This window comes from Scyliorhinus canicula, chromosome 9 (assembly GCF_902713615.1).
Source record: "Scyliorhinus canicula chromosome 9, sScyCan1.1, whole genome shotgun sequence".
In the NCBI taxonomy this organism is placed as follows: domain Eukaryota; kingdom Metazoa; phylum Chordata; class Chondrichthyes; order Carcharhiniformes; family Scyliorhinidae; genus Scyliorhinus; species Scyliorhinus canicula.
Genome location: NC_052154.1, coordinates 175,135,325 through 175,162,742, shown reverse-complemented (window position 1 = coordinate 175,162,742; position 27,418 = coordinate 175,135,325). Strand labels below are relative to the sequence as shown.

Sequence of the window (27,418 nt, the reverse complement as noted above, 5' to 3'; positions counted from 1 at the left end):
GAACCACTGTACACCTGTATTAGAGGATGTAAGGTAGGACCTGTAGTGCAGGTTCGCCGGTAGCCCCTGCCGGTTGGCTCCGCCCAATATGCGTGTCCCCCATTGATCTGCCATTTCGCCAGCTGCAGTAGGAGGCCACGCATCTGACTGCAATAAAGCCACAGTTGTACCCAACCTTAGTCTTTGTGCAATTGATCGTGCATCAATGATGACAGGGGGACTGGAGAAGGGGGTAGTGTCAGCGGTTTACGGAGCTATTTTGGAAGAGGAGAAAGTACCACTGGAAGGGATCAAAGCAAAGTGGGAGGAAGAGTTGGGAGAGGATATGGAGGAGAGGTTCTGGTGTGAGGTGCTCCAGAGAGTGAACGTCTTCACCTTGTGCGCGAGGTTGGAGCTGATACAGCTGAAGGTGGTATACAGAGCACACCTCACAAGGGCGAGGATGAGCCAATTCTTTGAAGGGGTAGAAGATGTGTGTGAACGTTGCGGGGGTGGGGGGGGGGGGCTGCAAATCACGTTCATATGTTTTGCTCCTGTCCAAAGCTGGAGGATTACTAGCAGGAGGATCTTAGGGTAATCTCTAAAGTGGTGCACGTGAAACTGGACCCAGGCCCTCGGGAAGCCATATTCGGGGTGTCGGACCAGTCAGGGATGGAAACGGTTGCAGAGGCAGATATCGTAGCCTTCACCTCATTGATCGCCCGCAGGTTGATCCTGATGGGTTGGAGAGCAACCTCTCCACCCTGTGCCCTGGCATGGTGGGGGGACCTGTTGGAATTCTTGACTCTTGAGAAGGTTAAGTTTGAACTGAAGGGAAGGGTGGAGGGGTTCTACAATTCATGGGCGTTATTCATTATGCACTTTCAAGAACTGGAGAACATCGAACATTTGTTGGGGGTGTGGTTGGGAGGGTTGGGGGGAGGGGGACCGTATGGGTTAATGGTGACTATGGGTGATTCCTGATTCTTTTATGTCATTTGTTTATGTGAGCATGCGGGCAAATGTTTGGGGTTTAGTGGGAGGATGGGATCGTTGTTATTGATATGGGGATTGACATATTCATTACTGATTATTGTTTATTATTGGTGTGTGTAAATTTGGGAGAAAATGTGAAAGAGCAGAATAAAAGTAGTTAAAAAAAATATATCACAGAACACAACATCGATGACCATCAGTGAATTTTTCTTGCCCGTTTTAATCTCTGTTATTTTCACTTTCCTTCCATTTCTGAGAGAAGTGACATCCTTCGAAGGTGACAAATTAAGTGATTCAGAAATACTGTACAAAACGACTTTATAATTTGTATTTAATGCTGACTTGTACGTTATATTACAGATGTATGTTCTCAGAGCCAAACACATTTTTTAAAAATAGATGTGTAACGAGTGAAGTGAAGTGAGTGAATTTATTACTTTAGTTTAGTTGATGACAATTTGGTAATATGGTTTTCTTTTCAACAATTCATACACGTTATTCCCACAGCTAAAATGATTGCTTTGTTTTTGGATAACAATGAGAGCAATTTTGACCACAGTCTTTAATGATTTACAAATAGCACAGACTTCATGTCCAACACTAAATACAAGTAGATTCAGTTACTGCTGTGATCTTGTGTTTAACAACAATATTGTTCAAAGGGCTACAACAGTTCAGACATGGTAAAAAGTTTGAATACAATTGTGCTTTAGCTCAAAGTCAGAACAAGATTTTTTTTTAAAACATTGACAGATATCCTTGGACAATTATAATTGAGTTGTTTGTTCCCTGGACAAGAGAGAGCAGCTGCAGAGTTCGAGTTGTGAAGAATTTTGTAATTCTGGCTGAAGAAGGCAGGGAAATTGAAAATTGTTATAAATATATAATCAAATACTTGAATAATATATGTATCAGCTGTACCCATGTTTCTTTTCCAAATCAATCATGACATAAAAAGCTGCTTGTCCAAAAGCTTCTCAGAATAATGTGCCTTGGAATTCCGAATCTCACCTGAGTCACTGTGGGGGAAATCCAAACAAAGAACTTTGTATTTCCCAAGATAGAAATGGGAAAAAAATCCTATCTCATTGTAACCACTGATCCTTGAACACCAGGCTTTTGGTATTCACGGTTTATTTGTTTCTTAAACTCCAATGTGCAGGAAAAATATTTCTGAATTTAGCAGAAAACACCCAGACAACATTTATACCATCAAAATGCAGACACCTCTGTATAATCATCAACACTAAGTTATTTTCTACATGGTGTTTACTCTGGCATCTTGTGGCATGTTTTCGATCCTTGAATGCTCCATAAGGACAAGTACATGCACACACATACACGTAACATTTCTCAGAAAAAGCAAGTGCTTCATTTTGATCGTGTCCATTAGAATTTATCACCACATTATAAGGAAAATAAAACCTGCCGCAGAAATGCAGCATCAGATGTAGATCATATTTTCAATCGTTTCTGTGATGGTTTGAAACAGATGTTTGTTACAAGGTTGTCTCATATTCAATTATTCTTTGATTTTTTGCCTTTGAACCAGTCCTTTGATGGGATGCAGATTCACCTCTCTCCACTTGGCAAAGTTCTGCACTTGTGCAGTTGCTGGTATCTGCCTTCATTTTAACCACATCACATTCAGTTAGCGTTTCGCAAATTGTCTCTGGGACATATTCCGATCCTTGAGGGCTCTGATTTCTCTCTGCCGTTTGTTGTAGGGAAAATAAAACAGCATCATGGATGCTGCTGAAGGCAACGCTTTGACTCGTTGATTTGAAGTAACCATGTTCTTGTAGGCTCTTCAGAACTGCACTTGAACAACTGGCAAGGATGAAGCCAACTCCTGTACCGAGGTATTGCTCCGACAGGTAAATCAAAGCATTTACTCCTTCATCATCCACAAAACTAACTGACCCACAATCCAAGATTACAGTGTGAACATCTGCAGTTTGTTTGGATATTTGATGTCTGTACAATTTAGTATGATTTAACCGTCTCAGAGCATGCTCATCCAGTGCAAGGAACTGCGTGGATTCCAGTAACATATGATATTTATCTTCCTCACTGTATAATTCCTCATCACTTCCCAAACTCCTACCAGACTGTAGGTAACAATTGACTTTAAGTTTTATCCAGGACAAGAAGATATCAACATTCCCATAATAAATAGAATCAAATGTTTTTATGATTTTAATTCCGACAACTTCTTTGGCAGTTTTCTCAATGGACAAGTCTGTATAGTTTTCTGTATTGGGAACATGGCCGAGGATGGCATAAGAAGGCCTCTGGAGCCTGTGTAGAGTGAGCAAAATTGAGAAAGCTACGCCAACGCCTAGACCAATGTCTATGTCGAGGACGCAAACGGCTGCAAATGTCATCATTCCAGCCGCAAACTCATATTTATTCTCCTTGCACGCAAAACAGTACTTCCCGAAGAACTCGAAGTAAGACCCCAGATTTGAAATGACAATAGCACCAAGAACTGCTTTGGGCACCAGTGGGAGCAGACTGTCTGCACAGAGAAGGGCAGTAAGGCAGAGGCTTGCCGCCACCAAACCAGCTGCTTGGGTTTGACCCCAAGTCTTTTCCTGCACCGCTGTTTGTTCGCAAACCCCAGAGGCTGCGAAAGTACCCAGAAATGAGAGGAGGATGTCACAAACCCCCAGAACGATTGTCTCCTGATGCGGGTGATAACTTTGGTTGTGTTTTTTAGAGTTTTCTCTCCCTAGTGAAATGCTAACTGCAAATGTCACCAGGGCAACAGCAAAAGCATCTGCAGCAACACTGGAGATCAAGGAGAAAGAAGGAAGACTAGGTCTCGGTAAGTGAAATGGGTAATCATTTATCAACCTGAGATTATGGCTGTTTTCTAGTTCCAACCAAACTGATAGCCAAATGGAAGCGACTATTGCAATAAACTCTGTAGGTATGAGATGCCTACTATAAAGAGAGTTAATTATTTTGAAAGGTATGAGAAATGCCAGAGTGGCTAAGCCAGTGATCACTGAGGCAGTGTGCGTTTGATTAATATTTTCAATTGTGACCTTGCAACTATAGACAAGTGATAAAGGACCATGATGAATTGGCGGATCCAAGCCAAGTACTAAATTCAGGAGGATGGCTAATAAATGACAAGCCGTTCCAGCTTTGAAACCATTCAAAACAGGCTTGGAGATGTATGTTCTGAGGAAACTGAGGCGAAAAATTCCCATGGAAATTAGAACAATTCCAGAAACAAAGGTGAGTGTAATCACGCGGCGCTCTCTCAAACATGTCAGAGAACAATCGCTGTCAGAATCGGGTTCTTGAGTTTCACTGTGGCTTATACTCTTGGCAATAAGGAGGCCAGTGAATGCAGACGCTCCGTAGGATAGGTGTTTTGCTGTGCCAAGCAAGCAATATGAGACTGTGGTAACTAAACTAGTGTAGAGGCCATTAATAGGCGGCTGTCCACCACAGACTGCAAAGGCAAGTGACAGAGGGATAGTCAGTAGACCCACACTAATTCCAGACAGCAGGTCCCCTATGAACCACCTCTTCGCTCTGTACCTGGGAAACCATCGTAAAATAGGAAAAACTCGCAGGAATAACTTTTTTAAATTATATGAAACTGGTAAATTTAGTTCAGATGCCTTTCGTTCATATTCACACACCTTTTCTTCATTGTACTTATCGATGCGGTGAAAATAAGGAATGTCAGTGGTAAACGAGACTCTATGTAGAGTTCTTGTGTTATAAATGGAAGACCTGTCCGTTCTGACCAGAGGGATGTTTGAACCCGATGGATCTGGAATTGTGTCACTCGACCAGAATGACTCTGAACTTCCCAGCATGTTCTTCATTTTACTGGTCTTCCTCTCCTTTCTTAACATTGTCTTCAATACTGTGTAAAGTCGTTTTCATCTTTCTTTCCATATGTTAAATATCTAAGCAGAAGATAGAGCAAACAAGCAAACATAAATGGTTTTATTTTCTGTGTTTAATTAGGTGTTTATTTTCATTCCCAACCTTCCAACACATGACTCCTGAATCTCATGGGGCTTCCATATCAGTATTCCCAGCATCTCCCTCCTCGGAATCTCGGCCTCAGAAATTCCGTTTCCGATGCCCCCTGTCCCTACCATCACCATCCCTCTGCCCCCATTCTCCCTCATCATTTCCACTATTCCCTGATCCGAGATAGCTCCCTATCCCAGATTGAAAGATCATGATGCACAATATTCCTACTCTTTAATCCCCCTTCACTCTTCCCACACTCCACTTCATTCAAGTAGGAAACAAAGAAGCTCAACAAAAACATAAAACAATAGTCATGATGTTCATTTCTTTATAAACTCACCCAGAGCTTACTTAACAGAAATTAGACTTTTTGATCTTAAAGGGATATTTTATGTGACTGAATATTCACAACTTTAGAAAATAGCGCATTTTACTTTAATAATATGCATGATGTGGAGATGCCGGCGATGGACTGGGATGAGTACAGTAAGCAATCTTACAACACCAGGTTAAAATCCAACAGGTTTGTTTCAAACACTAGCTTTCGGAGCACTGCTCCTTCCTCAGGTGAATGAAGAGGCACCTCTTCATTCACCTGAGGAAGGAGCAGTGCTCCGAAAGCTAGTGTTTGAAACAAACCTGTTGGACTTTAACCTGGTGTTGTAAGACTTCTTGCAGTAATAATATGCATAAAATAATTCTGTATATAATATAAAAGCAAATTACTGCGGATGCTGGAATCTGAACCGAAAGAGAAAATGCTGGAAAATCTCAGCAGATCTGGCAGCATCTGTAGGGAGAGAAAAGAGATAATGTTTCGAGTCTGATGACTCTTTGTCAAAGCTAACAGACAGAGAAAGTGGGAAATATTTATACTGTGGAGTGAGAATGAGAGATGAGGCATAGCCACAGAAACCCAGGGAAACTGGGTGCTAATGGTCACAGAAACCAAGGGGAAAGAGTGCTAATGGCAGTTCCTAGAGAGAACAAAAGATGTGTAAGGTCAAACAGCAGATGCTGCCAGACCTGCTGAGATTTTCAGGCATTTTCTCTTTCGTTTCTGTATATAATATTGTCCATGACCTCCGACCAGCATGTGGCAATGTAAATCTACCATTCGGCTCTGTGCCGGAAGTTGTGTAGGAGAATAGACATATTTTGCAGTAGCTCTATAATAGTTAGTTAGTGTTAGTAGTTTGTTATTTATTTATTCCAGTTATTTTTATCACGCAGTTGTTTGATAATAAATTATTTAAACTAGATGTTTTGTAGTGCATCATTCCTATCAGCCGGTCTACAGAACATGACATAGTACCAAGAGTGATGATCGACTAAGAACAAGAAGATCATGCACAGATCTGAACAATTAAAGATAACTTCAAAGGTGAAGAAAGAAAACACATTTTTTTCTACTAACCTGATAAGCTACTGGCAACTGGTGCTCAACGTGCAGTAGAACATCAAATCCCAGGATGGAAGGTATCAAGGCACCTCAACAGCTTCGGATTACCGGTAACGTAGACAAGAATTGGTGGATGTTTAAGCAGCAGTTTAAATTCTATGTTGCAGCCCTTAGTCAGCAGGCACAGCCTGGCAAGAGGCATATTGCGTTGCTGCTCACTGTAGCAGGTCCCCAAGGTATTTAAATTTTTAACACGCTTGTCTTCGAAAGCGATGCAGATAGTAAGAACTTAGACAAAGTTTTCAAGCAATTTGATCGGCATTGCTCTCCTACAAAATGAGACCTTCAAGCACTACATATTTCACATGCGCACCCAGAAAGCAGGAGAATCATTTGATTGTTTTCTCACCAACTTGCGGTTGAAAGCGCAGTCGTGTAATTTTAGGACCCTCCAGTCGTCAATGATCCGTGGTCAGATAGTATTCGGGATCTCCAACGATAAGGTATGCGAGAGGCTTCTAAGGGAAACAGAGCTTCAACTCGAAAATGCTATCCACATAAGTCACGCTAGCGACCTTGCAGCAAAGCAGATCAGCACATTGAATCTCCGGCATTTTGGCGCGAAGGTAGACGAGGCAGTCAACGGCATCAGTGTGGTGACGCCGTTGAATAAAAAAAACCTGCTCCCAGTGCAGGAGCCGATTTTGAGCGCCCAGCCCGATCTGGAATTTCATACCAGCGATGCGGCAAATGGCAGTTGCCACGACAGTGCCCAGCGTTTGGAAAGGTAGGCTCCAAATGTGGAAGAACTAATCCTTTTGCTAGGCAATGTTTTTCTCGTCAAAAAGAGGCATAAACAAAAGCCATCAGCACAGTTGATGAAGTGTGCCTCGAAGACATGTTCTTCGTTGACATGATTGGTAGCGGAGACAAGTATATTCATTGCATGCAAAATGACAATGTCTCAAAGACAATTTGTAGCAACAGTGCAGTTAATGCAGACACTCAAAAAGATAAATGGACAGTGCATTAATGATAAATGACACAATAATAAGCCGCACAGTCACTTCACAGCTCCAGGGTCCCAGGTTCAATTCTCGGCTTGGGTCACTGTCTGTGTGGAATCTGCACGTTCTCCACGTGTCCGCGTGGGTTCCTCTGGGTGCTCCAGTTTCCTCCCACAGTCCAAGGTTCGGTGCAATGACCATGACAAACTGCCCTTAGTGTCCAAAAAGGTTGGGCATGGTTAGTGGGTTGCGGGGATAGGGTGGGCTCAAGTGGGGTGCTCTTTCCAAGGGTCAATGCAGACTCAATGGGCCGAATGGCCTTCTGCACTGTAATTTCTATGCTATCAAATCTGTGCAGGAGAAAGATGATTGTGAAATCTCAAAGATGGAGTGTGCAGAGTCTGAAAGTGAGATTGCAACAAAAGACAAATCAAGTGAGAACAAATGAGCTGAGAACAGCCAGCTGGAAATTGAAGAAATAATCCCCATTTTGGAGGGCATTGACCTGTGCAAGATACAGGAACACGATGATTTTCAGATCATTCCTGAAGTCACAAACTTGCCTTCACCTTCAAAGGCGTCCAAGCATCTGCTGACGTTAGATGCCTCACCAGTTCATGGACACACAGTACAGCTCTCGAATGCAAGCACCATGGATCAACCAAATCCCTTCAATCCAGTAAAAGCTCCAGAAACAGCTAATTACTTGGCCGAGATGAGCAGCAAGGAAGATGCCCAAGGTAGGTGTGAGCGTGGACCTTACCACGTTTGAAGACGCTGGCACTAAAGCTAAGGAAAAAAGGAAAAAGAAAGAACTGATCTTTCAAAAAAGAGGGAAGTGCAAGAGAAGAGCCAGGGACACAGTGTATTGGCCGGGCATCAGCCACGACATTGACGCAATGGTAAAAGCCTGCAAACCATGTGAAAAGTCAGTTACTCGAAGACCAGAGAGGAAACCGATCTTTTGAAAAAAATGAAACACAGTCACTGATTCAGCAGCTGCTCAGAAGATATACAAGGCACTGAGATTAACCTGAGAGACTGAATTTGTGATGAACTGTATATAGTTAAATGTTTTTATGCATATCATATTCAATTGTAAAAATGATCTAATCAATGTAAATAATGACATTTTCCAAAGGAAAGGGGATGTGATGATATGCACAAAGCAATTCTGGATATTATAGTGTACATGACCTCCGACCAGCAGGTGGCAGTGTAAGTTTACCAATCGGCTCTATGCCTCAAGGCAGTTGGGAGTAAGTCATGTTGGTGGATAGATGTATTTTGTAGTAGCTCTATAAGATTTAGTTAGTGTTAGTAGTTTGTTATTTATTTATTCCAGTTATCTTTACCACACAGTTGTTCACAATAAATTATTTAAACTAGATGTGCATCATTCATATCAGCCAGTCTACAGAACATGATACTTACCACAGGGTATTTGCTAGTTTTGTGTCTAGCATGTGTCCACCACACTTCAAATCTCATACTCCAAATGCCACTCTCGCTTTGTTACAGGTGTAAAACAACCTTTTTTAAAAAAAAGTCAAAAAGACAATCATTTATCCAGAAATTGAAATGTATAAAGCATTACAATCACCCTCTGATTAACCACAGCAGCTAACATAAAATAAATTACTTAGACTTCTGCAGACAGGAGTGGGAGGGGAGGCAGTGCAGTAGCAGTATTATCGCTGGACTAGTAATCCAGTGACTCAGAGTCTTGCTCTGGGGACCTGAGTTCAAATCCTGCTTTGGTAGATGGTGAAATTCGAATTCAATAAAAATCTAGAATTAAAAGTCTAAAAAAAAGGTGACCCTAAACCATTGTTGACGATCATAAAAAAAATTTGGTTCACTAATGTCCTTTAGGGAAGGAAATCTGTCATCCTTACCTGCCCTGGCCTACATGTGACACAAGACCCATAGCACTGGGGTTGATTCTTAACCTCAAGGATGGGCAATAAATGCTGGCCCAGCCAGCGACGCCCACATCCCATGAACACATTTTTAAAAAAGACGTTGCCTTTGCCTCGCTGGTCGCTCATAGGTGGGTCCATTTGGGGTGGAGGTCAGAGGTCAGATGTTCCACCCTGTACCTCAATGTGGCTGAGGGATCTAATGGAGTTCTTTTATCTGGAAAAGGGGAAATTTGCTTTGAGGAAGGCGAGTGAGGGGTTCCACGAGAGATAGGATTCGTTTGTACGACATTTCAAGGAGCTGGTCACCGTCAGCTGTTAATGGGGAGGGGGGGCAAAGTGAAGTTATTGGTTGAGGTTACTGTGGGGAGGTTGGAAGTTTGTGTTTTTTCTTTGCTATGCTGTGTGTTTAAAATGTTAAAATATCAAAAACGTGAAGTTAAATAATTTTTTTAAGAACTTATTTAGACTTGATGATTACAGAACTTACCCATTGCAGCTAATGTGATATTCCACTTCCAGTACTGAAATCCACTGTACTTACAGAGTTTACTCTCAGTCTTCCATATCATTCCCCTTTGAAATCACTCAAAGGCGCTGAGTGTGGACATTGCTGATAAGCATGTGCTGCCCATTTCCTATTTATGCCTTGTAGGCAGTTAAGAGTCAACCACATTGCTGTGGGTCTGGAGTCACGTGTAGGCCAGACCGGGTAAGGACAGCAGATATCCTTCCCTAAAGGACATTAGTGAACCACATGGGGTTTTATCCAATACTCAATACTAGATACATGATCACCATTACTGAGATTAGCTTTCAATTCTAGATTTAATAATAGAACTTAAATTCCAACAGTTGCCATAGTGGAATTTTATCCCATGTCCCAAAGCCTGGACCTCTGGATTGCTGGTGTGGTGGCATTACCACTACGTCACTGCATTACCTATTACTTGTCCCATTGTTTTTAAGAGAACGGCAGTCTCACTCTTCTGTCAGCTTAAATGGATTCCAATCTATTTTCTTCTGTTCACAACCAAATCTTGTGATGAATGTAGGAATTTCAGGTATATTGTATTATATGTATTCAGTGCAGTAAGGGTTGAAAGTCTGGGTTAGTGTGTATGACTGCTGCAGCAGTGTTTTTTTTTTAAATCCTGGTTTGCAAGACACCTAGGCTTTTTGGGAGCCCAGGGTGCAATTAAAGCATCATAAAAGTTTGGGCTCATGGATTTTTGTGTATATTAAGAGGGTTCCTTGCGGCGTTAATTAGAGACATTTGTTCAGTTTAGTGAGATGATGCAGTTAATGGGAGGAGCCAAAATTTGAAGCAGTCAGGTGTTGAGCATCAGCTTTAGTTTTGGGCTGGAAGGTTAGCTGAGATTTTCAGCGGAACTACAACCAGAGATTATGCTTTATTCTGACAAGGTGTCAGGTCTCTTTCTTTAAACCAGTCCCAAAAGATCTCTCTTTCTCAAAGTGGAGTATTTAAGACATTGTTATACAGCCATTATTCCCAAGTGTTAACTGTATTTAAAAGTGGATTGAGATCCGAGATGGTTCTGTTGTTTGAGTGGAAGTAAAGATATCAATTAAGAGTCATTGTGTCACTGTATTGATTAGCATTGTTTAAGGGGTAATTGTAAGCTATTTTCTTGTGTGATGTTAAATATATTTTAATACCATGTTAGTAATAAAGTTTGTTTTAATGTTCCATATTCCTATTTTGGGTGAAATCACTCCTGGAGTGAGGAATCCTTTCCTCACAGTCTTCCAAAATTAAAAAAACGTATTGGGCGGGATTCTCCATCCCGCCCCACCTGTTTTATGGTGCAGTGCGCCCCTGCCGGCACCGCCAGCCAGCCAGCCAATGGGATTGCCCATTGTGGGCACTCCCACGCCGTGGGGAAATCCGCAGGTGTGAGTGCGCTGCCGGTGAAGCGGAGCATCCCGCCGACGGAGAATCCGGAGTTTCTGTCTGATATCCCAGACACTCTCTTAAGTGACAGTGAGGAGCCCCCCATCAGACACCCAAAAATACATCGCTCCTGCACCAGTGTCCCGCTGCCTCTTGGTACCAGCCAAAGCACAGATAGTTACATTTGTTTTATTCGCTCATGGGATGTGGGTGTTGCTGGGCTAGCATGTATTGCCCATCCCTTGAACTGAGTGGCCTGCTAGGTTATTTTAGAGGGTATTTGTAAGAGTCAACCACAATGTCTGGACAGACTAGGTAGGTAATCACAGGCAGATTTCCTTCCTTAAAAGACATAACTGAACCAGATTGGATTTTACAACAGTGATTTCATGGTCGCCATGAGACCTTTAATTGCAGATTTGTATTGAATTCAAATTCAATATTTGCCCTGGTAGGGTTTGATCCGGAGTCCCCAGTGTATTACCCTGGGTTTCTGGTAACTAGTGCCGAGTGGTGCAGGCACATCACACTCATTTGAAGAAGTGGCAGAGGCATTGGGATTATTGCTGGAGACCAGGACCATGCTGAGTCCGAGGCAAATTATAAACCTCTGGAGTCGTCCATTAGGTGGCAGATGCTGGATACTTGCAGGATGCACGGGAAGGTCTGGCGGTGATCCCTGAGGGTCTGTGTGCCCTGGAACCCGTCATTGAGGAGCCCATGCGGAACATTAGCTCTGCATTGACCATGAGCACTGAGCCCCTCTCTCTCCCTCAGCAGCCACGGCGCCTGTATCATGATTTTTTAAAGCACAAATGAACCTCACCATCGGGAATTCATCCCAGTAGAGGCAGAGCATCGCGGAAGCCCTGGAGAATACCGGGTCAGACCCACTAATGATATGTCAACGGTGTTTATTCTACGTGCGTTCTGGAATGCATTCACACTGCTGCCGAGGCAATGGAGAATTGTGACTTGGCCACGATTTCGGCGTCAAAACCAATTCCCCGCCCAATTGTGTTTCCCAATTCCGGTGTTGGCCAACAGAGAATCACTCCCAAGGTCTAGGAGCAGGAGTAGGCAATTCAGCCCCTCGAGCCTGCTCCGCCATTCTACACAATCATGGCTAATCTCATCTCGGCCTCATTTCCACCTTCATGTCCGCTACCCATAACCCTTCATCCTGCGCCTAATTAAAAACCTATCCATCTCTTCTTTAAATGTGTTTAGTGTTACGGCATCCACTGCACTCTGGGGTAGTGAATTCTACCGATTCACTACCCTTTGAGTGAAGTAATTCCTCCTCATTTCTGCTTTAAATCTGCCACTCTTTACCCTGAAACTATTGCCTCTCGTTCTAGAATATCTAACAAGGGAAGCATCACTTTTATGTCTACGCTGTCAATCTCCTTTAGCATCTTATATTATATTCCCTCTCATCCTTCTAATCTCCAGCGAGTAAAGGCCTAAACTGCTCAATCGTTCTTCATAAGAGAAGTCCTTCATCCCTGAAATCAATCTGGTGAACCTTCTCTGAACCGCCTTGAATGCATTTAGGTCCTTCCTCACGTAAGGGGACCCAAAACTGTGCGCAGTACTCCAGATGCAGCCTCACCAAAGTCCTGTACAATTGCATCAGTGCATCCCTATTTTTATACTCTATTCTAATATATGCCAAACTTCCATTTGCCTTCCTTATTACCTGCTGTACCTGCATACGAACTTTCTGTGATTAATGCATGAGGACTCCCAGATCCCTCTGCACTGAAGCATTTTGATGTTTTTCTCCATTGAGATACAAGTTGTCTTTTTATTCCTCCACCCAACATGGATAACCTCACACTTGGCCAAGTTAAATTCCATCTGTCAAATTTTGGCGCATTGACCGAAGCTGTCCATATCCATTTGTAAATTTCTTACTTCTTCATTGCAACTTGCTTTCCCACCTAATTTAGTGTCATCTGCAAATTTGGCTGTAGCGCATTCTATCCTTTCATCCAAGTCATTAATATTGATTATAAATAGTTGAGGCCCAAGGACCAAACCCTGTTGCCAACCAGAAAATGACCCATTTGTCCCCACTCTCTGCTTTCTGTTAGTTAGCCAATCCTTTAGCCAAGCTTATATATTACCCTCAACCCCGCGGGATCTTACCTGTTGTGCACCATCTTATCAAATGACTTCTGGAAGTCCAGATATACTACATCCACAGGATCCCCATTGTCCACTTTGCTTGTTACATCTTCAAAGAACTCCAGCAAATTAGTCAAACACTAGTTACCCATCATAAAACCATGCCGACTCTGATGGATTGTGTTTTCACTTTCCAACTGTCCCATTACAACTTACTTAATAATGGATTCCAACAATTTTCCAACGACAGTTGTTAAACTAACTGGTTGATAGTTTCCTACTTTCTGTCTTTCTCCCTTTTTAAAGAGGGGCGTAACAATAGCCTTTTTCTAAACCACTGGAACCTTTCCAGAATCCAGGGAATTTTGGAATATTATAACCAATGCCTCCACTATCCCTGCTGCCAGTTCCTGCAAGACCCTTGGATTTCGGCCCATCAGGCCCTGGAAACTTATCTGCCTTTAATCTCAATAGTTTGCTCATACTTTTCCCCTAGTTATGGCGATTGTTTAAAGTTCCTCCTTTTCAACAACCTCTGCATACCTCTTACTACCGTTCTAGTATCTCCCACCGTGAGGAGCGACGTGAAACATTAATTTAGTGTCCCTGCCATTCCTGTGTACCCCATTATTAACTCCCCAGTCTCATCCTCTAAGGGACCAATGTTGATTTTAGCTACCCTCTTCCTTTTTATGTACTTATAGAATATTTTGCTATCCGTTTTTATATTTTGCATTAGATTTCTTTCATAATTTACCTTTGTCCTTTTCATATGAACCACCTGGAAATAACAGCAAACTAACATCTGGGGGCTTGTGCCAAAATTGGGAGAGCTGTCTCACAGATTAGTCAAACAACAGCCTGACATAGTCCTACTCTGGGAATCATACCTTACATATAATGTTCCAGACTCCACCATCACCATACCTGGGTATGACCTGTCCCATTGACCAGAGGTGACAGCACAGTGGTACAACAGTTGGGAGGGTGTTGCCCTGGGAGCCCTGAATATCAACTCTGGATCCAATTAGTATTCCAAGGAGGGAGGGTGGGAGAGGGGAGGATTGTTGTTGTATGGTTGAGGTGCGTGAAGATTGGGCTGGGGGGGGGGGGGGATGTTTATTTTACCATGTTGATGTCATTGTTTATGTTACTGTTATTAAAAATTTTCAAGTACCTCAATCAAATATGATTAAAAACAAACAAACTCTGGATCCCATTAAGTCTCATGCACTAGGTCAAACATGGGCAAAGGAAACCTACTGCTGATTACAACAGACGACCCACCATCAGCTGATGAATCCGCACTCCCCCATGTTGAAGACCATTTGAAGGACGAACTGAGGGTATCAAGGGCGCAGAATGTACTCTAGGTGAGGGAATTTAATGTCCATCACTGAGAATGGCTCAGTAGTACGACCAGAAATTGGGCAGGTCAGGTCCAAAAGGACATGGCTTCTAGTCTGGGTCCCAAGCAGGTGGTGAGGGAAACAAGCAAGAGGGAAAACATACTTGATCTTGCAGTGATTTGCTTTTGAACTATATCATAGTTGGATGGTGTGCGACCTCCAACCAGCAGGTGGTGGTACAAACACACCATGCGGTCTCCAGACTAAGGTCAATGTGACCTGGGACCCGGATCTAAAGGGAGACACATCCACCATATTCAGAAGAAGATTGAGAGTGTAATAAGATGTACATGTAATTGGTCAGTGCTAGGTGTTTGTTCCCGAGGAGTAGCAAGACTCCATGATAATGTGCTCTGAATCAGATTGCCATCTTACCACATGAGACACAATAAAGGGATCCTGGTTTGGATATATCGAAGTGTTTGGTGAGTTCCTTCATAAAGTTCAAGGGACCAAACAAAATAGACCTCATCCTCACCAACTTGTCTGCGGCAAATACATCTATCTATGACAGTATCAGTCGGAGTGACAACCACACATTCCTTGTGGAGAAAAGTCCCGTCAGGAACAGAGGTCGGGGGTCGGGACCCGCTGTGAAGATTAACGTAACAGAGGCTTCACATGCATGAGGTGTGATACATTTTCATAAAGATACAAAATACCTGTTCAATATCCTGCCATTTCCTTGTTTCCCACTATTAATACCCCAGTCTCACTCTCTAAGGAATAAACACTCACTTTAATAATGCATTTCCATTTTGAATACTTGTAGAAACTCTCACTATCTGTTTCTATGTCCTGAATAATTAGGACGGTGGGAGATCGCGCCCCTCCCACCCACCCACCACACCGCCATCAAAAAAGACTTCAGCGAGGAGAATGGGGCTGTAAAGAGCGAGGCTTCAGTGATGAGGACGGTGTATAAAAAGCCAGATTTCAGCAAGGAGTGCGGGGAATAAAGAGCAAGAGTTCAGCGAGGCAAGCAGGGCTGCAAAGAGCGAGATTTCAGCGAAGAGGGCGGTGTATAAAAAGCAAGATTTCAGTGAGGCAAGGGGAGTATAAAAAGCGAGACTTCCGCGAGGAGTGCGGGGAATAAAGAGCAAGACGTCAGCGAGGAGAGTGGGTATAAGCAGCAAGACTTCAGCGAGGAGAGTAGGGTATAAAGAACGAGTCTTCAGTGAGCAAGCAGAGTATAGGCGCTGGAATGTGGCGACTAAGGGCATTTCACAGTAACTTCATTGCAATGTAAGCCTACTTGTGACAATAAAGATTATTATTATTATAAAGAGCGAGGCGTCAGCGAGGAGAGCAGGGCATAATGAAAGAGTTTTCAGCAAGGAGAGCGGGGTATAAAGAGCGAGTCTTCAGTGAGCAAGCAGGATGTAGGGAGCAATATTTCAGCGAGACATCAGCGTGGAGAGTGGGTTATGAAGAGTGAGATCCCAGTGAAGAGAGTGGGAGATAAAGAGGAAGTCACAAGTGAGGAGAGAGGGTAAGGAGCATGACTTCAGCGAGGTGATTGGGGTATAAAGAGCGAGATTTTAGCGAGGAACGTGGGGAATAAAGAGCTGGACTTCAGCGTGGAGAACAGGCTATAAGGAATGAGATTTCAGCGAGGAGAGTGAGGCTATAAAGAGCCTCAAAGCAGCAACAGCAATAGCAACAATGCCACATCAAAAGCAACGCTGAGACACACAAAGACCCTGATAGGAAAGCCATAGTCAGCCAGTGCCTCACTGCCGATCTGTGTCCCTCACTCACCACAGTGCCTGGTCTGCCCTCAAGTTCTCCATAAATAGCACCTGCCAAAAGGCGCTTGGTAACTCAACCAGGAAACACCAAGACTGGTTCAATGAGAACAATCAGGAGATCCAGGAGTTGATAAGCCACAAGCCCAAGGCTCTTCTGAACCTGAAACAGCAACCCAACTCGAGAGTGAGACAGCAGCTCTACAGACAGCTGAATACTGAGCTCCAGCAAAAAAAAAACAACCTAAAGAACAAATTTTGGATGGAGTAAGCGCAGGAGATCCAGCAATTCGTTGTCAACTATGATGTGGGAGGTTTCTGTCGCACAGTCAAGACCAACTATGGACCAAGAATGACCCCAACCCAGTGCTGACCTGCAACGGAGAGGTGCTCATCAAGAACAGAAAGGCCGTCAGCGCCCATTCGAAGGATCACTTTGAACACCTCCTTAACTGAGACTCTGACTTCAGTGTAAGTGTCCTTGAATGCATCCCACAGCATGGTACCCACCATGTGCAGGTTAGGTGGATTGGCCAGACTAAATTGCCCCTCAATGTTACTGGGTTACGGGGATAGGGTGGAGGGGTGGGCTTAAGTTGGGTGCTCTTACCAAGGGCCGGTGCAGACTCGATGGGCCAAATGGTCTCCTTCTGCACTGTAAATTCTATGATTCTATGATTGCCTTCTCCCTGTGGTTGAAAAGCGCCTCCAAGAATCGCAATGCAAATCCTGCCCACTATGGGGCACAACGGACATGATTGTCACCACACAGCAACTGCAAGAGAACTGCAGGGGACAGCACCCACGCTTGTACATGGCCTTCTGTGGCCTCACAGTAACCTTTGATATTTTCAACCTTGAGGGATGATGGAGCGTTCTTCTCCATTCCAGCGGCCCCCAAAGGTTTGTCACCATCTGCCGCCTGCTCCACGATGACATGCAAGCCAATATCTGGACCAATGGATCCACCACCGAACCAATTCATCTTTGGGTCAAGCAAGGCTGTGTCATCGCACCGACACTCTTCTCCACCTTCCTTGCTGAATTGCTCCATCTCACCCTCAGCAATTTCCCCGTTGGAGTGGAGCTAAACTAGAGAACAAATGGAAACCTATTCACCCTCCACCATCTGCAGGCCAGATCCAAGGTCATCCCATCTTCTGTTATTGAACTACGGTATGCAGATGCTTCATGCATCTGTGCACACTCGGACACCAAACTCCAAGACATAACTATATATACTCTAACCCTGTCCTCTGTCAACATATACACCACTATAAACATATACAAAACTATAAACACATGCACCACTACAAATATATACACCACTATAACCATTGTTTCCCTTTGTCTTGAGGGTATCGGAAACTCCTCAAGGAAAGTGACTTGGGTTTTTCCAAATTCATTTTTGGCTAGGTTTATCACCAAACCCACCTCCTGAAGTTGATCGAATAACTCCATCAGGTGTTTCAAATGTTCTGTCCATGTCTGGCTGAAAATTACCAGATCGTCGATGTATTGGGGCCTCACGGTAGCATGGTGGTTAGCATCAATGCTTCACAGCTCCAGGGTCCCAGGTTCGATTCCCGGCTGGGTCACTGTCTGTGTGGAGTCTGCACGTCCTCCCTGTGTGTGCGTGGGTTTCCTCCGGGTGCTCCGGTTTCCTCCCACAGTCCAAAGATGTGCGGGTTAGGTGGATTGGCCATGCTAAATTGCCCGTAGTGTAAGGTTAATGGGGGGATTGTTGGGTTACGGGTATACGGGTTACGTGGGTTTAAAGTAGGGTGATCATTGCTCGGCACAACATCGAGGGCCGAAGGGCCTGTTCTGTGCTGTACTGTTCTATGTTCTATGTATACCGCACAATTCGGTAATCCTGAAACAACTTTGTAAGTTAACCGTTGAAATGTGGCTGGTGCGTTTTTCATGCCAAATGGCAGAACTTTGAATTGGTATATACCATCTGGAGTCACAAAAGTTGAAATCTCCTTTGCCCTTTCGGATAAAGGTATCTGTCAGTAACCTTTAAGTAAATCCAGTTTGGAAATAAAAACTGATTGTCCCACTTTCTCAATGCAATCCTCCAAACGTAGGATAGGATAAGAGTCCGTTCTTGTACCTGCATTAACCTTTCTATAGTCCACACACAACCGTTGGGTACAGTCTGGTTTTTGTACCATCACTATGGGTGAGCTCCATTGGCTGCAACTCACTTCAATTAATGCATTTTTAAGCATACTCTCAATCTCTTTTTTTAACCTGTGCCAATTTTAAAGGGTTAAGTCTATATGGATGTTGTTTGATTGGAATGGCATCTACATCATGTATAGCCATTTTAGTACTTCCCAATTTATCTCTACAAACTTGCCCATGTGACATCAATAACTCTTTCAGGTCAGTTCGTTTTTCCTCTGGAAGGTAAATCAACAATTTATCCTAATTTTTAAGACCATCCTCATTTTCCAATTTAATTTGAGGTATGACAAACTCACAGTCATCTGGATTTGGTTCGTCACTTTGAGTTAGAATCATTAAAACCTCCTCCCTTTTCTCTCCTTCCCTTACAAAGTACCTTTTAAGCATATTCACATGATACACTCGGTGAGTCTTCCTTCTATCTAGTGTTTTTACCACATAATTCACCTCACTTAATTTACTTTCAATCTGATAAGGTCCACAAAACCTAGCTTTTAAAGGCTCACCTACCACTGGTAACAATACTAAAACTTTATCTCCACTGGCAAAACTACGAACTTTGGATTTCTTGTCCGCGACCCGTTTCATCACATTTTGTGCAACTTTTAAATGATGTCTAGCCAATTCACCTGCTCTATTTAATCGTTCCCTAAAATTTGACATGTAATCCAATAATGTAAGTTATGATTCCTCACTCACCAATTTTTCTTTAATCAATTTAAGTGGTCCTCTTACCTCATGACCAAAAATTTGTTCAAGAGGACTAAATTTGGTTGACTCATCAGATACATCCCTTATTGCAAACAGTACGAATGAAATTCCTTTCTCCCAATCCTCTGGATAATCGTGACAATAAGCCCTCAACATTGTCTTTAATGTCTGATGCCACCTTTCTAATGCTCCCCGCCATTCTGGAAGGTACGCAGTTGATTTAAATTGTTTTGTTCCTAAGCTATCCATAACTTCTTTGACTAACCTTGAGGTAAAATTTGATCCTTGATCCGATTGTATTTCTGTGGGTAGTCCATATCTCGTAAAGAATTTAAGTAACTCCTCCACAATCTTTTTAGTTGTATAGAAGTATGTATGTATATTACGTACTGTGATGGCCTCTGGAAACCTAGTAGACACATCCATTATCATCAAAAGATATTGATTCCCACTTTTTGTTTTAGGAAGCTGTCCTACGCAATCAATTAGGACCGTTGTAAAAGGTTCCTCAAATGCTGGAATGGGTATTAAAGGCGCTGGTTTTATCATTGCTTGAGGTTTCCCTATCACTTGACATATGTGACATGATTGACAAAATTTAACTACATCTTTATGCAGTCCAGGCCAATAAAAATGTTTCTGGATCTTAGCTTGAGTTTTCCTCATTCCCAAATGACCTGCCACTGGTACCTCATGTGCAACACCTCCTTTCTATACCCGACCGGCAATACTACTTGATGAACTTGATCCACCTGCATATGTAAAGGTCTCCATTTTCTCATCAAGACATCACTTTTACGATAATAACACTTTGGTATCCACTCAGATTCCTCTTCCGTGTATGCTTTCTGATAGATCCGTTTTATATCTACATCTTTCCGTTGTAACTCTGCCAATTTTCCTGAACTAAAAATATCCGCCTCATCCTCCACCTGTTCTTGTTCTTTTTCAACCATCTGATTTCAACAAAAAATCGTTTCTGATAATTGCACTTCAACTTCACCTTCACTCTCTGATTTCTCCTCTTGTCTTAACCTGTGACTTTGCAACCTTGTTACTACTTAGTCCAGAAAAATTCCAGGATATTTGTCCTTCAACACTTCAGTTGACTGATTTACCACTGGCTTATCAACCACCGTAGGCATCACTCCCACCTGCGATCCAGCTATATCATTACCCAAGATAAACTGTATTCCTGGACAAGATAGTTTCTCTATTACTCCTACTATCACTTCACCACTCTTCACTGGACTTTCCAACCTTACCTTATATAATTAAATACTACTCCTCTCACCCAGAATTCCACATATTACCACCTTTTCTGGCAACATTCTTTCCAAACTACATAACTCCTCATCTCTTACCATTAAAGATTGACTAGCTCCCATATCTCTTAAAATTGTGACTTCTTTACCTGCTCCTCCTGATACACATGAGTAAACACGAGTTTACATGAGTAAACTTTACCTACACAAGTAAATTCTTTAAAAAGATCTGGCACCTTCTTATCAATCACCTCTTGGTCAGGCTGTACAATCTTTTGCACCTCCTTTGCTTTACTTGGGCTTTCCTTTACCACTTTAACAAACCCTTATCCTTTTTACCACATCAGCCTTCCTAGTGCTTTTCTTCAACCACCAACACCGTGACTTTACATGGCCTAGTTTATTACAGTGAAAACATTTGAAACTTTTCATTTCTTTTCCACCCTCCTGGATTTCTTTGTTAATCTGAGGTGCACTCTCTTTATTGTCTCCCATCAGATCACCTTTACCTTTACCACTTGAATATTTCTCATGTCCCCAGTTTCTATCCCTCACAGGCTGAAACTGATGTCAGAAACCAAGTTTTGATTTATGAACTAATTCAGTTTTAACCCTCTGTTCTTCCACATGAGTTCGCACTACATCAGGAATTGAATTTTTTAACTCCTCCAAAAGTATAATTTCTCTGAGAGCTTCATAGGTTTGGTCTATTTTCAAAGCCCTTATCCACCTATCACAATTACTTTGTTTGAGCCTTTCAAACTCCATGGGCGCGATTCTCCGCTGCCCACGACGGGTCGGAGACAAGCGGGAGGGCGTCCCCAACATTTTTCATGCCTTCCCGCTATTCTCCCCCCACCATGGCCTCCCCACGACACGAATCGCTGCTCGCTGTTTTTTACGGCGAACAGCGATTCTCCCCAGGCTGATGGGCCAAGTGCCCAGGCCTTTACGACCGTTTTTACGGCAGCAAACACACCTGCTTGCGGCCGTCATAAAAACGGCCGCAACATGCCCGTTCTGGGCATCCAGGGCCCGGATTGGCATGGCAGTACCACGGCCGTGCCAAGGGGGGCATGGGCCCGCGACCGGTGCCCACCGATCGCGGGCAGTGCGTCCGTAACGGACGCACTCTTTCTCCCTCCGCCGCCCCGCAGGATCAGTCCACGGGGCGGCCGAGGGAGATGACGGACCCGCGCATGCGTGGGTTGGAGCCGTCCAACCCGCGCATGCGTGGCTGATGTCATCGTGCGCGTCAGCCGGCGTGACGCTTGGTGCGTGGACTTAGCGACGGTCGCTAAGTCAGCAATGCCGTGCTTCACGGGGCCCCATTGCTAGCCCCGCCCAGGGGGGCAGAATCAGGTCCCGGGAGGGGGCGCGGAGGCTGCCGTGAAACACGGCCAGTTTAACGGCAGCCTTTACGATTCGCCGCATTTGCGGAGAATCGTGCCCCATGTATGTTTGACCAAATTCTTCCCTTAAATTTCGAAACCTCTGTCAGTACGCTTCAGGCACTAGTTCATATGCACCTAAGATGGATTTTTCACCTCCTCATACGTCCCAGATACCTCCTCCGGTAGTGATGCAAACACTTCACTAGCTCTACCTACCAGCTTTGTTTGAATCAGTAATACCCACAAGTCCTGTGGCCATTTCATTTGTTTAGCCACCTTCTCAAATGAAATGAAAAAGGCTTCTACCTCCTTCTCATCAAACCTTGGTAATGCTTGGACATATTTAAATAGATTCCCACCAAGCCTTCGACTTTGATGCTCTTTCTCCCTATCCTCATCACTATCATCCAACTGTATGTTTCCCTTTACATCTGCCAATTTTAACTGACTGTCATGTTTCAAGGCCATTTTCTGAAGTTCAAACTCTCTCGCTTTATCTTTTTCCCTGATCCGTATCTTCCTTTCTCTTTCTTTTTGTTCTGTGAGGGCTATTCTTTCTTTTATCCGTTCTTCACTCTCCTTTACTTGTTCCTCTCTCTCTCTTTCTTTTTCCTCTCACTGTCTTTCTTTTTCCTCTCTATCTATTTCTCGCTCTCTTTCTTTTTCCTCTCTCTTTCTTTTTCCTCTCTATCTCTTTCTCTCTCCCTTTCTTTTTCCTCTTTCTCATATTCTAGCTGCTTTAATTCTTTCTCATGTTCCATTTGTTTAATTTGTAACTGAATTTTTGCCATTTCTAATGAGTCAAACTGTGTCTCAGACAACTTTAAATGCTTAGCCATAATTATCTCATCTTTTTGCATTTTGTCAGGTAATGTGAACTGCAATGTTTTTGCCAAATCTAACAGTCTGCTTTTAGTCTTTGTCCGTAAGGTACTGCGTGGGACCGCCTCCACCCCCAAAAACTGCAGAGTCTCTGAAAGAGCCATTGTCCACAACACACTCCCCACTTAAACTAGAATACCACATGAAAAGCAACCATAAGATGCTCACCCCTCATTGACTTTAAGTTCACTAAGCCAATCCAATAGATAGACTTTTATCCCCCTTGAGCCCCCAGTTTGTTATGGGCCAGGGTTTAAAGAACCCCAAAGTGTATCATGGAGTTCACCTGACCCACGACTTTTCATAGATTGTGGTTATGGGGAGCACACGGCCCACTCTACAGTACTTTTAAATGAAAACAATATTTATTCTATGAACTCAAGTTAACCTTTTTAAAACATACAGTTAATATCTTCGTAACCATCAATTCAAATACAACCCCCGAAGAATACAACACTAAGTAATCCTTAATAACTTCCCAAACGACATTCAGAAGACAAAAGGAATACCTTTTCACAGAAGCACATTAGGTTTACATTCACTACACATTTATAATTCTGAATTCACCAAATGATCAAGAGATAGTCTTTTCATGGCAGAGAGATCAACAGTACACCTGCTCTGTCTGGCTTCAGCTCCAACACTGAAAACAAAACTTAAACACCCTGCAACAAACAGCCTAAAACGAAAGTAAAAAGCTAACAGACAGCCCAGCTCAACCCACTCTCTGACATCACTGCAGTAATAAACACCCATTTCTTAAAGGTACATTTATGAAACACACATTTCTTAAAGGTACATTTCTGAAACACCCATTTCTTAAAGGTACATTTCTGAAGCACACATTTCTTAAAGGTACTCTCACATGACACGATATACAGCACAATAAACATGTACACCACTATAACCATATACACCACTATAAACATACACACCACTATAAACATATACAACACTAGAAACATATTCACCACTATAAACATATAAATCACTATAACCATATACACTTCTATAACCATATACACCACTAAGAACATATACACTACCATTAACATATATACCATTATAAACATATACACCACTATAAACATATACACTACTATAAACATTTACAACACTTTAATCAGAAACACCACTATAGATATATACACCACTATAAACATATACACCACTATAAACATATACACGACTGTAATCATATGCACCACTATAAATATACACATCACTATAAACATACACACCACTATAACCATATACACCACTATAATCCTACACATCCCATAACCATATACACTTCTGTAAACATGTACACCACTATAAACATATACACTACCATAACCATATACACCACTCTAACCATCCTATACATTGACACCATTGAGATAATAACAAGTTTGTCTTTTGAAAAGTCAAGTAGCATCAACAAAGTTTATTAATATCTGAAGTCTGACTGTAATGTTGCAGAAATAGAACTGACTTGGATTGTTTCAGAAATAGTTCTTCTTTTATCAGAAAAGTTGTGACAATTGCAATTCATTGTGAAGACCACAAACAAGTGGCTCATTGCATAAGTAATGTTGACATTTCACTCAACATTAAAGCACGTCAGGTGCACAGTTCCCAGTACAACTATGAGAAAATTATCCAGTGAATGCTGACCACTTCTGCCTGATATTTCACACGTGTAAAGTGTCAGTGCTGTAGAAAGGGACGATAACGTTCTTCGAAAACAAGAAGCCCCTAGATCTATTCAGAGGGCCCCATCGCATGGGGGGTCGGGCCAGAAAATGTGGCGAGCGGTTCACAGGTTCGTTGACTTCGGCAGCACTGGAAAATCCTGGCCTTCGAGTCAACCCAATAATCCTAATTAGAAGCAGAAGTCTGGTGTGAGGGCATCTGCAGGCATTCATTCATCTGGCTTAATTACTGCAGCCGAAAGCTCAGATGATTTGGACTATGGATGGGTGTGAGATTTTCCACCATCAAGGTCAGGAAGGGACTCTATCCCAGCAGTCAGGCCTCTCGATTAACCGAAGCGAGTACGGTTGCAGGGAGGGTGGGGAGCTAGTTCAAAGAAGGGAACCTCTGAGATTTACTTGTGGTGCCTGGGCGAGGAATCCAGCTCTCCCTGACTACCTTCAAAGTGTCAATAGATAAATCTTACCTTGGTCGCCTCTGGCCACTGTCCTGCTGCTGCCAACTATTCCTGACAGGTCTGGTATTGGGTGGGCTTTCCTCAATCTTCAGTTCAAACCTCACGTCGGTCCAGATGACGTCACTGGAGCACGGCTTTGCCAGTGGAATTGGGTTCCTTCTTGCTCGATCTGAATACCTGTCCTGAAGGAAAAAGCAACGGCAGTTGAAACAGCAGCCAATGTAAATGGTTTGGGGGGGGGGGATTCCCAATCCCAATGTTAAACCCATACGTGCAGCATTCCTGCTGAGCTGGACGGGCTTAAAATCCAGTAAAGGAATGCAGGAAACTCTAAAGCTCTACTCCTGTGTCTCTGACTAGACTACTGAACTGGTTCTGCACTTACCCATTTCATTTGATTTCCCTATGCTCAGCACAGCCAAAGTGGTGTTTGCGTTAATGTGGAGAGAATGAAAGCCACTCTCAGTAACTGGGTTGTGACGTTTAGATGTAGTCACCCTAATAAGGGCTAGCGTGGAGAGCGAGCGTCCCTGCCCAAAATAGACATGGCATACAGTAACCTAATCTGCCAGTTTGATATGATCCTTTACAGCTGGTCATCCCATCAAATGTCCACTGCCAAAATTCTTGCTGTCGAGTTTTACATTATGCTCCTTGAGGTAAATTATTTGATGTAAGAGTAAAGTCACCATAGTCCCGGAAGACCGTACGCTGCTTTCCCCTTTGAGGGGGAGAGCTGACTGGTGGTGGATTAACCTGAGGATCACCACACCTCAGGCGAGGGGCAAGGTTGAGAAAGCGGGGCCTTCATGAATAACCTCAGCCGGTATGGGAATTGAACCCGGGCTGTTTGCCTTGTTCACAAACCAGCTGCCCAGCCAAATGAGCTGAACCGGTCTCCGTTATTTTCTGTAATGTAAATTTCAAAACCATGTCTTATGATCATTGGTCCTTTGGCAGTTGCAGACCTTTGAGTTTTTAATTAATCATAGCAGTAAGTGATTCCACCATATGACTCATTTAAATGAACATGAGCAACAATATTCTTTGAGAAAAATACCAAATTAAAATTAAAGGCTATTTCTGAGTTTTGCAGAGACTGGTACATACTGATTTCAAATAGGTAGTGACGGTCCCTCCCTCATTGACATTCACTGACAAGTGGTAGTTGCAAGTATCATTTTTCTGTTCTGCGCTCACAGGATTTCACACACAATCAATGTTTCCCTGAAACTGGAGTCAGGTCAGGAGCAGTCTCCTAGTGTTCAGCATTAGCGTCTGAGGGGCAAGGATTGAGGGCCTGCTGGGCTCAATTTCTGCTCTCAGTTGTGTCAAATTGGTGTTGCTGAGTGGGAGCTGCTCTTCCTACCAGCTCGGCTGTGGTCCAGTTGCCAGAACATTTGAGATCCTCCGCTGTACCCATCCTCTCAGTTACAAAACAGAGAAACCTCACAAATGCACAGTCAAGGAGGGAGTGTGCTTCTTGTTATTTGTTTTAAAATTGGTTCATGTACTGCTCTAAGTCAGAGTGCATGTTATTTGCAGGAAAGAAGCGACTCATCCTGGACACCGTCTGATGCTGCCTCCCGGATGCTGGAGGATAAGCTTCTGTCCGAGGATGAAATTGGGGAGGGCAAGGTTGCGGACATGTATTGGGAGTTGATGAAGAGAGAAATGAAATGAAGAATGAAAATCGCTTATTGTCACGAGTCGGCTTCAATGAAGTTACTGTGAAAAGCCCCTAGTCGCCACATTCCGGCGCCTGTCCGGGGAGGCTGGTACGGGAATCGAACCGCGCTGCTGGCCTGCTTGGTCTGCTTTAAAAGCCAGCGATTTAGCCGAGTGAGCTAAACCAGTGTGCTGCCCTGGAGGACGATAGGCATAGGTGGGAGGAGGAGTTGGGTGGGGCATTGGGGGCTGGAGTGAAACTCGGCAGAGCGTGAATACATCCTCGCCTTATCCAATTTAAGGTGGTGCACAAGACGCACATGAGGGTGTCCAGGATGAGTCGGTTCTTTCCTGGAGAGGAGGGTAGGTGTGGGTGGTGTGCGGGGGATCGGTGAGTCATGTGCATACGTTTTGGGTGTATCTGAGGTTGAGGGGGTTTTGGAATACTTTGGAAAGTATTGTCTAAGATTTTCGGGGTAAAGGTAGCTCGAGTCCAGAGGGGCCGATATTTGGCGTGGTGGAGGATCCGAGAGTGCAGTGGGGAGAGAGGCCGGCGTGTTGACCTTTGACTCTCTGATAGCCCCGAGACGGATTTTGTTGTGCTGGTGGGATTTGGAGCTGCCGGTGG

At 43.4% G+C, this 27,418-nt stretch overlaps 1 protein-coding gene across 3 annotated transcripts; it reads right to left on the bottom strand.

Moving 5' to 3' along the window:
- Positions 1–1,288: 1,288 nt before the first annotated feature.
- LOC119971918 (prestin-like) lies at positions 1,289–25,589 on the bottom strand. Of its 3 annotated transcripts, none has more exons than XR_005461946.1 (4): positions 25,508–25,589; positions 25,132–25,304; positions 8,827–8,925; positions 1,289–1,820 (listed from the first exon to the last, which is right to left on the bottom strand). XR_005461946.1 is itself a non-coding variant. In XM_038808243.1 (4 exons), the coding sequence occupies exon 4, from the start codon at positions 4,854–4,856 to the stop codon at positions 2,475–2,477; it is 2,382 nt and encodes a 793-aa protein (XP_038664171.1). In that variant the 5' UTR covers positions 4,857–4,910; positions 8,827–8,925; positions 25,132–25,304; positions 25,508–25,589; the 3' UTR covers positions 1,289–2,474. The 3 variants fall into 3 exon arrangements, 2 of the variants coding, with proteins under 2 accessions (XP_038664171.1, XP_038664172.1); XM_038808243.1 differs by having other exon boundaries at positions 1,289–4,910; XM_038808244.1 differs by lacking the exons at positions 25,132–25,304; positions 25,508–25,589 and adding an exon at positions 9,805–9,954 and having other exon boundaries at positions 1,289–4,910.
- Positions 25,590–27,418: the final 1,829 nt, after the last annotated feature.

Excerpts from the sequence above, each read along its gene's own strand:
- LOC119971918 (XM_038808243.1), bottom strand. The coding sequence starts at position 4,856 with ATGTTAAGAAAGGAGAGGAAGACCAGTAAAATGAAGAACATGCTGGGA.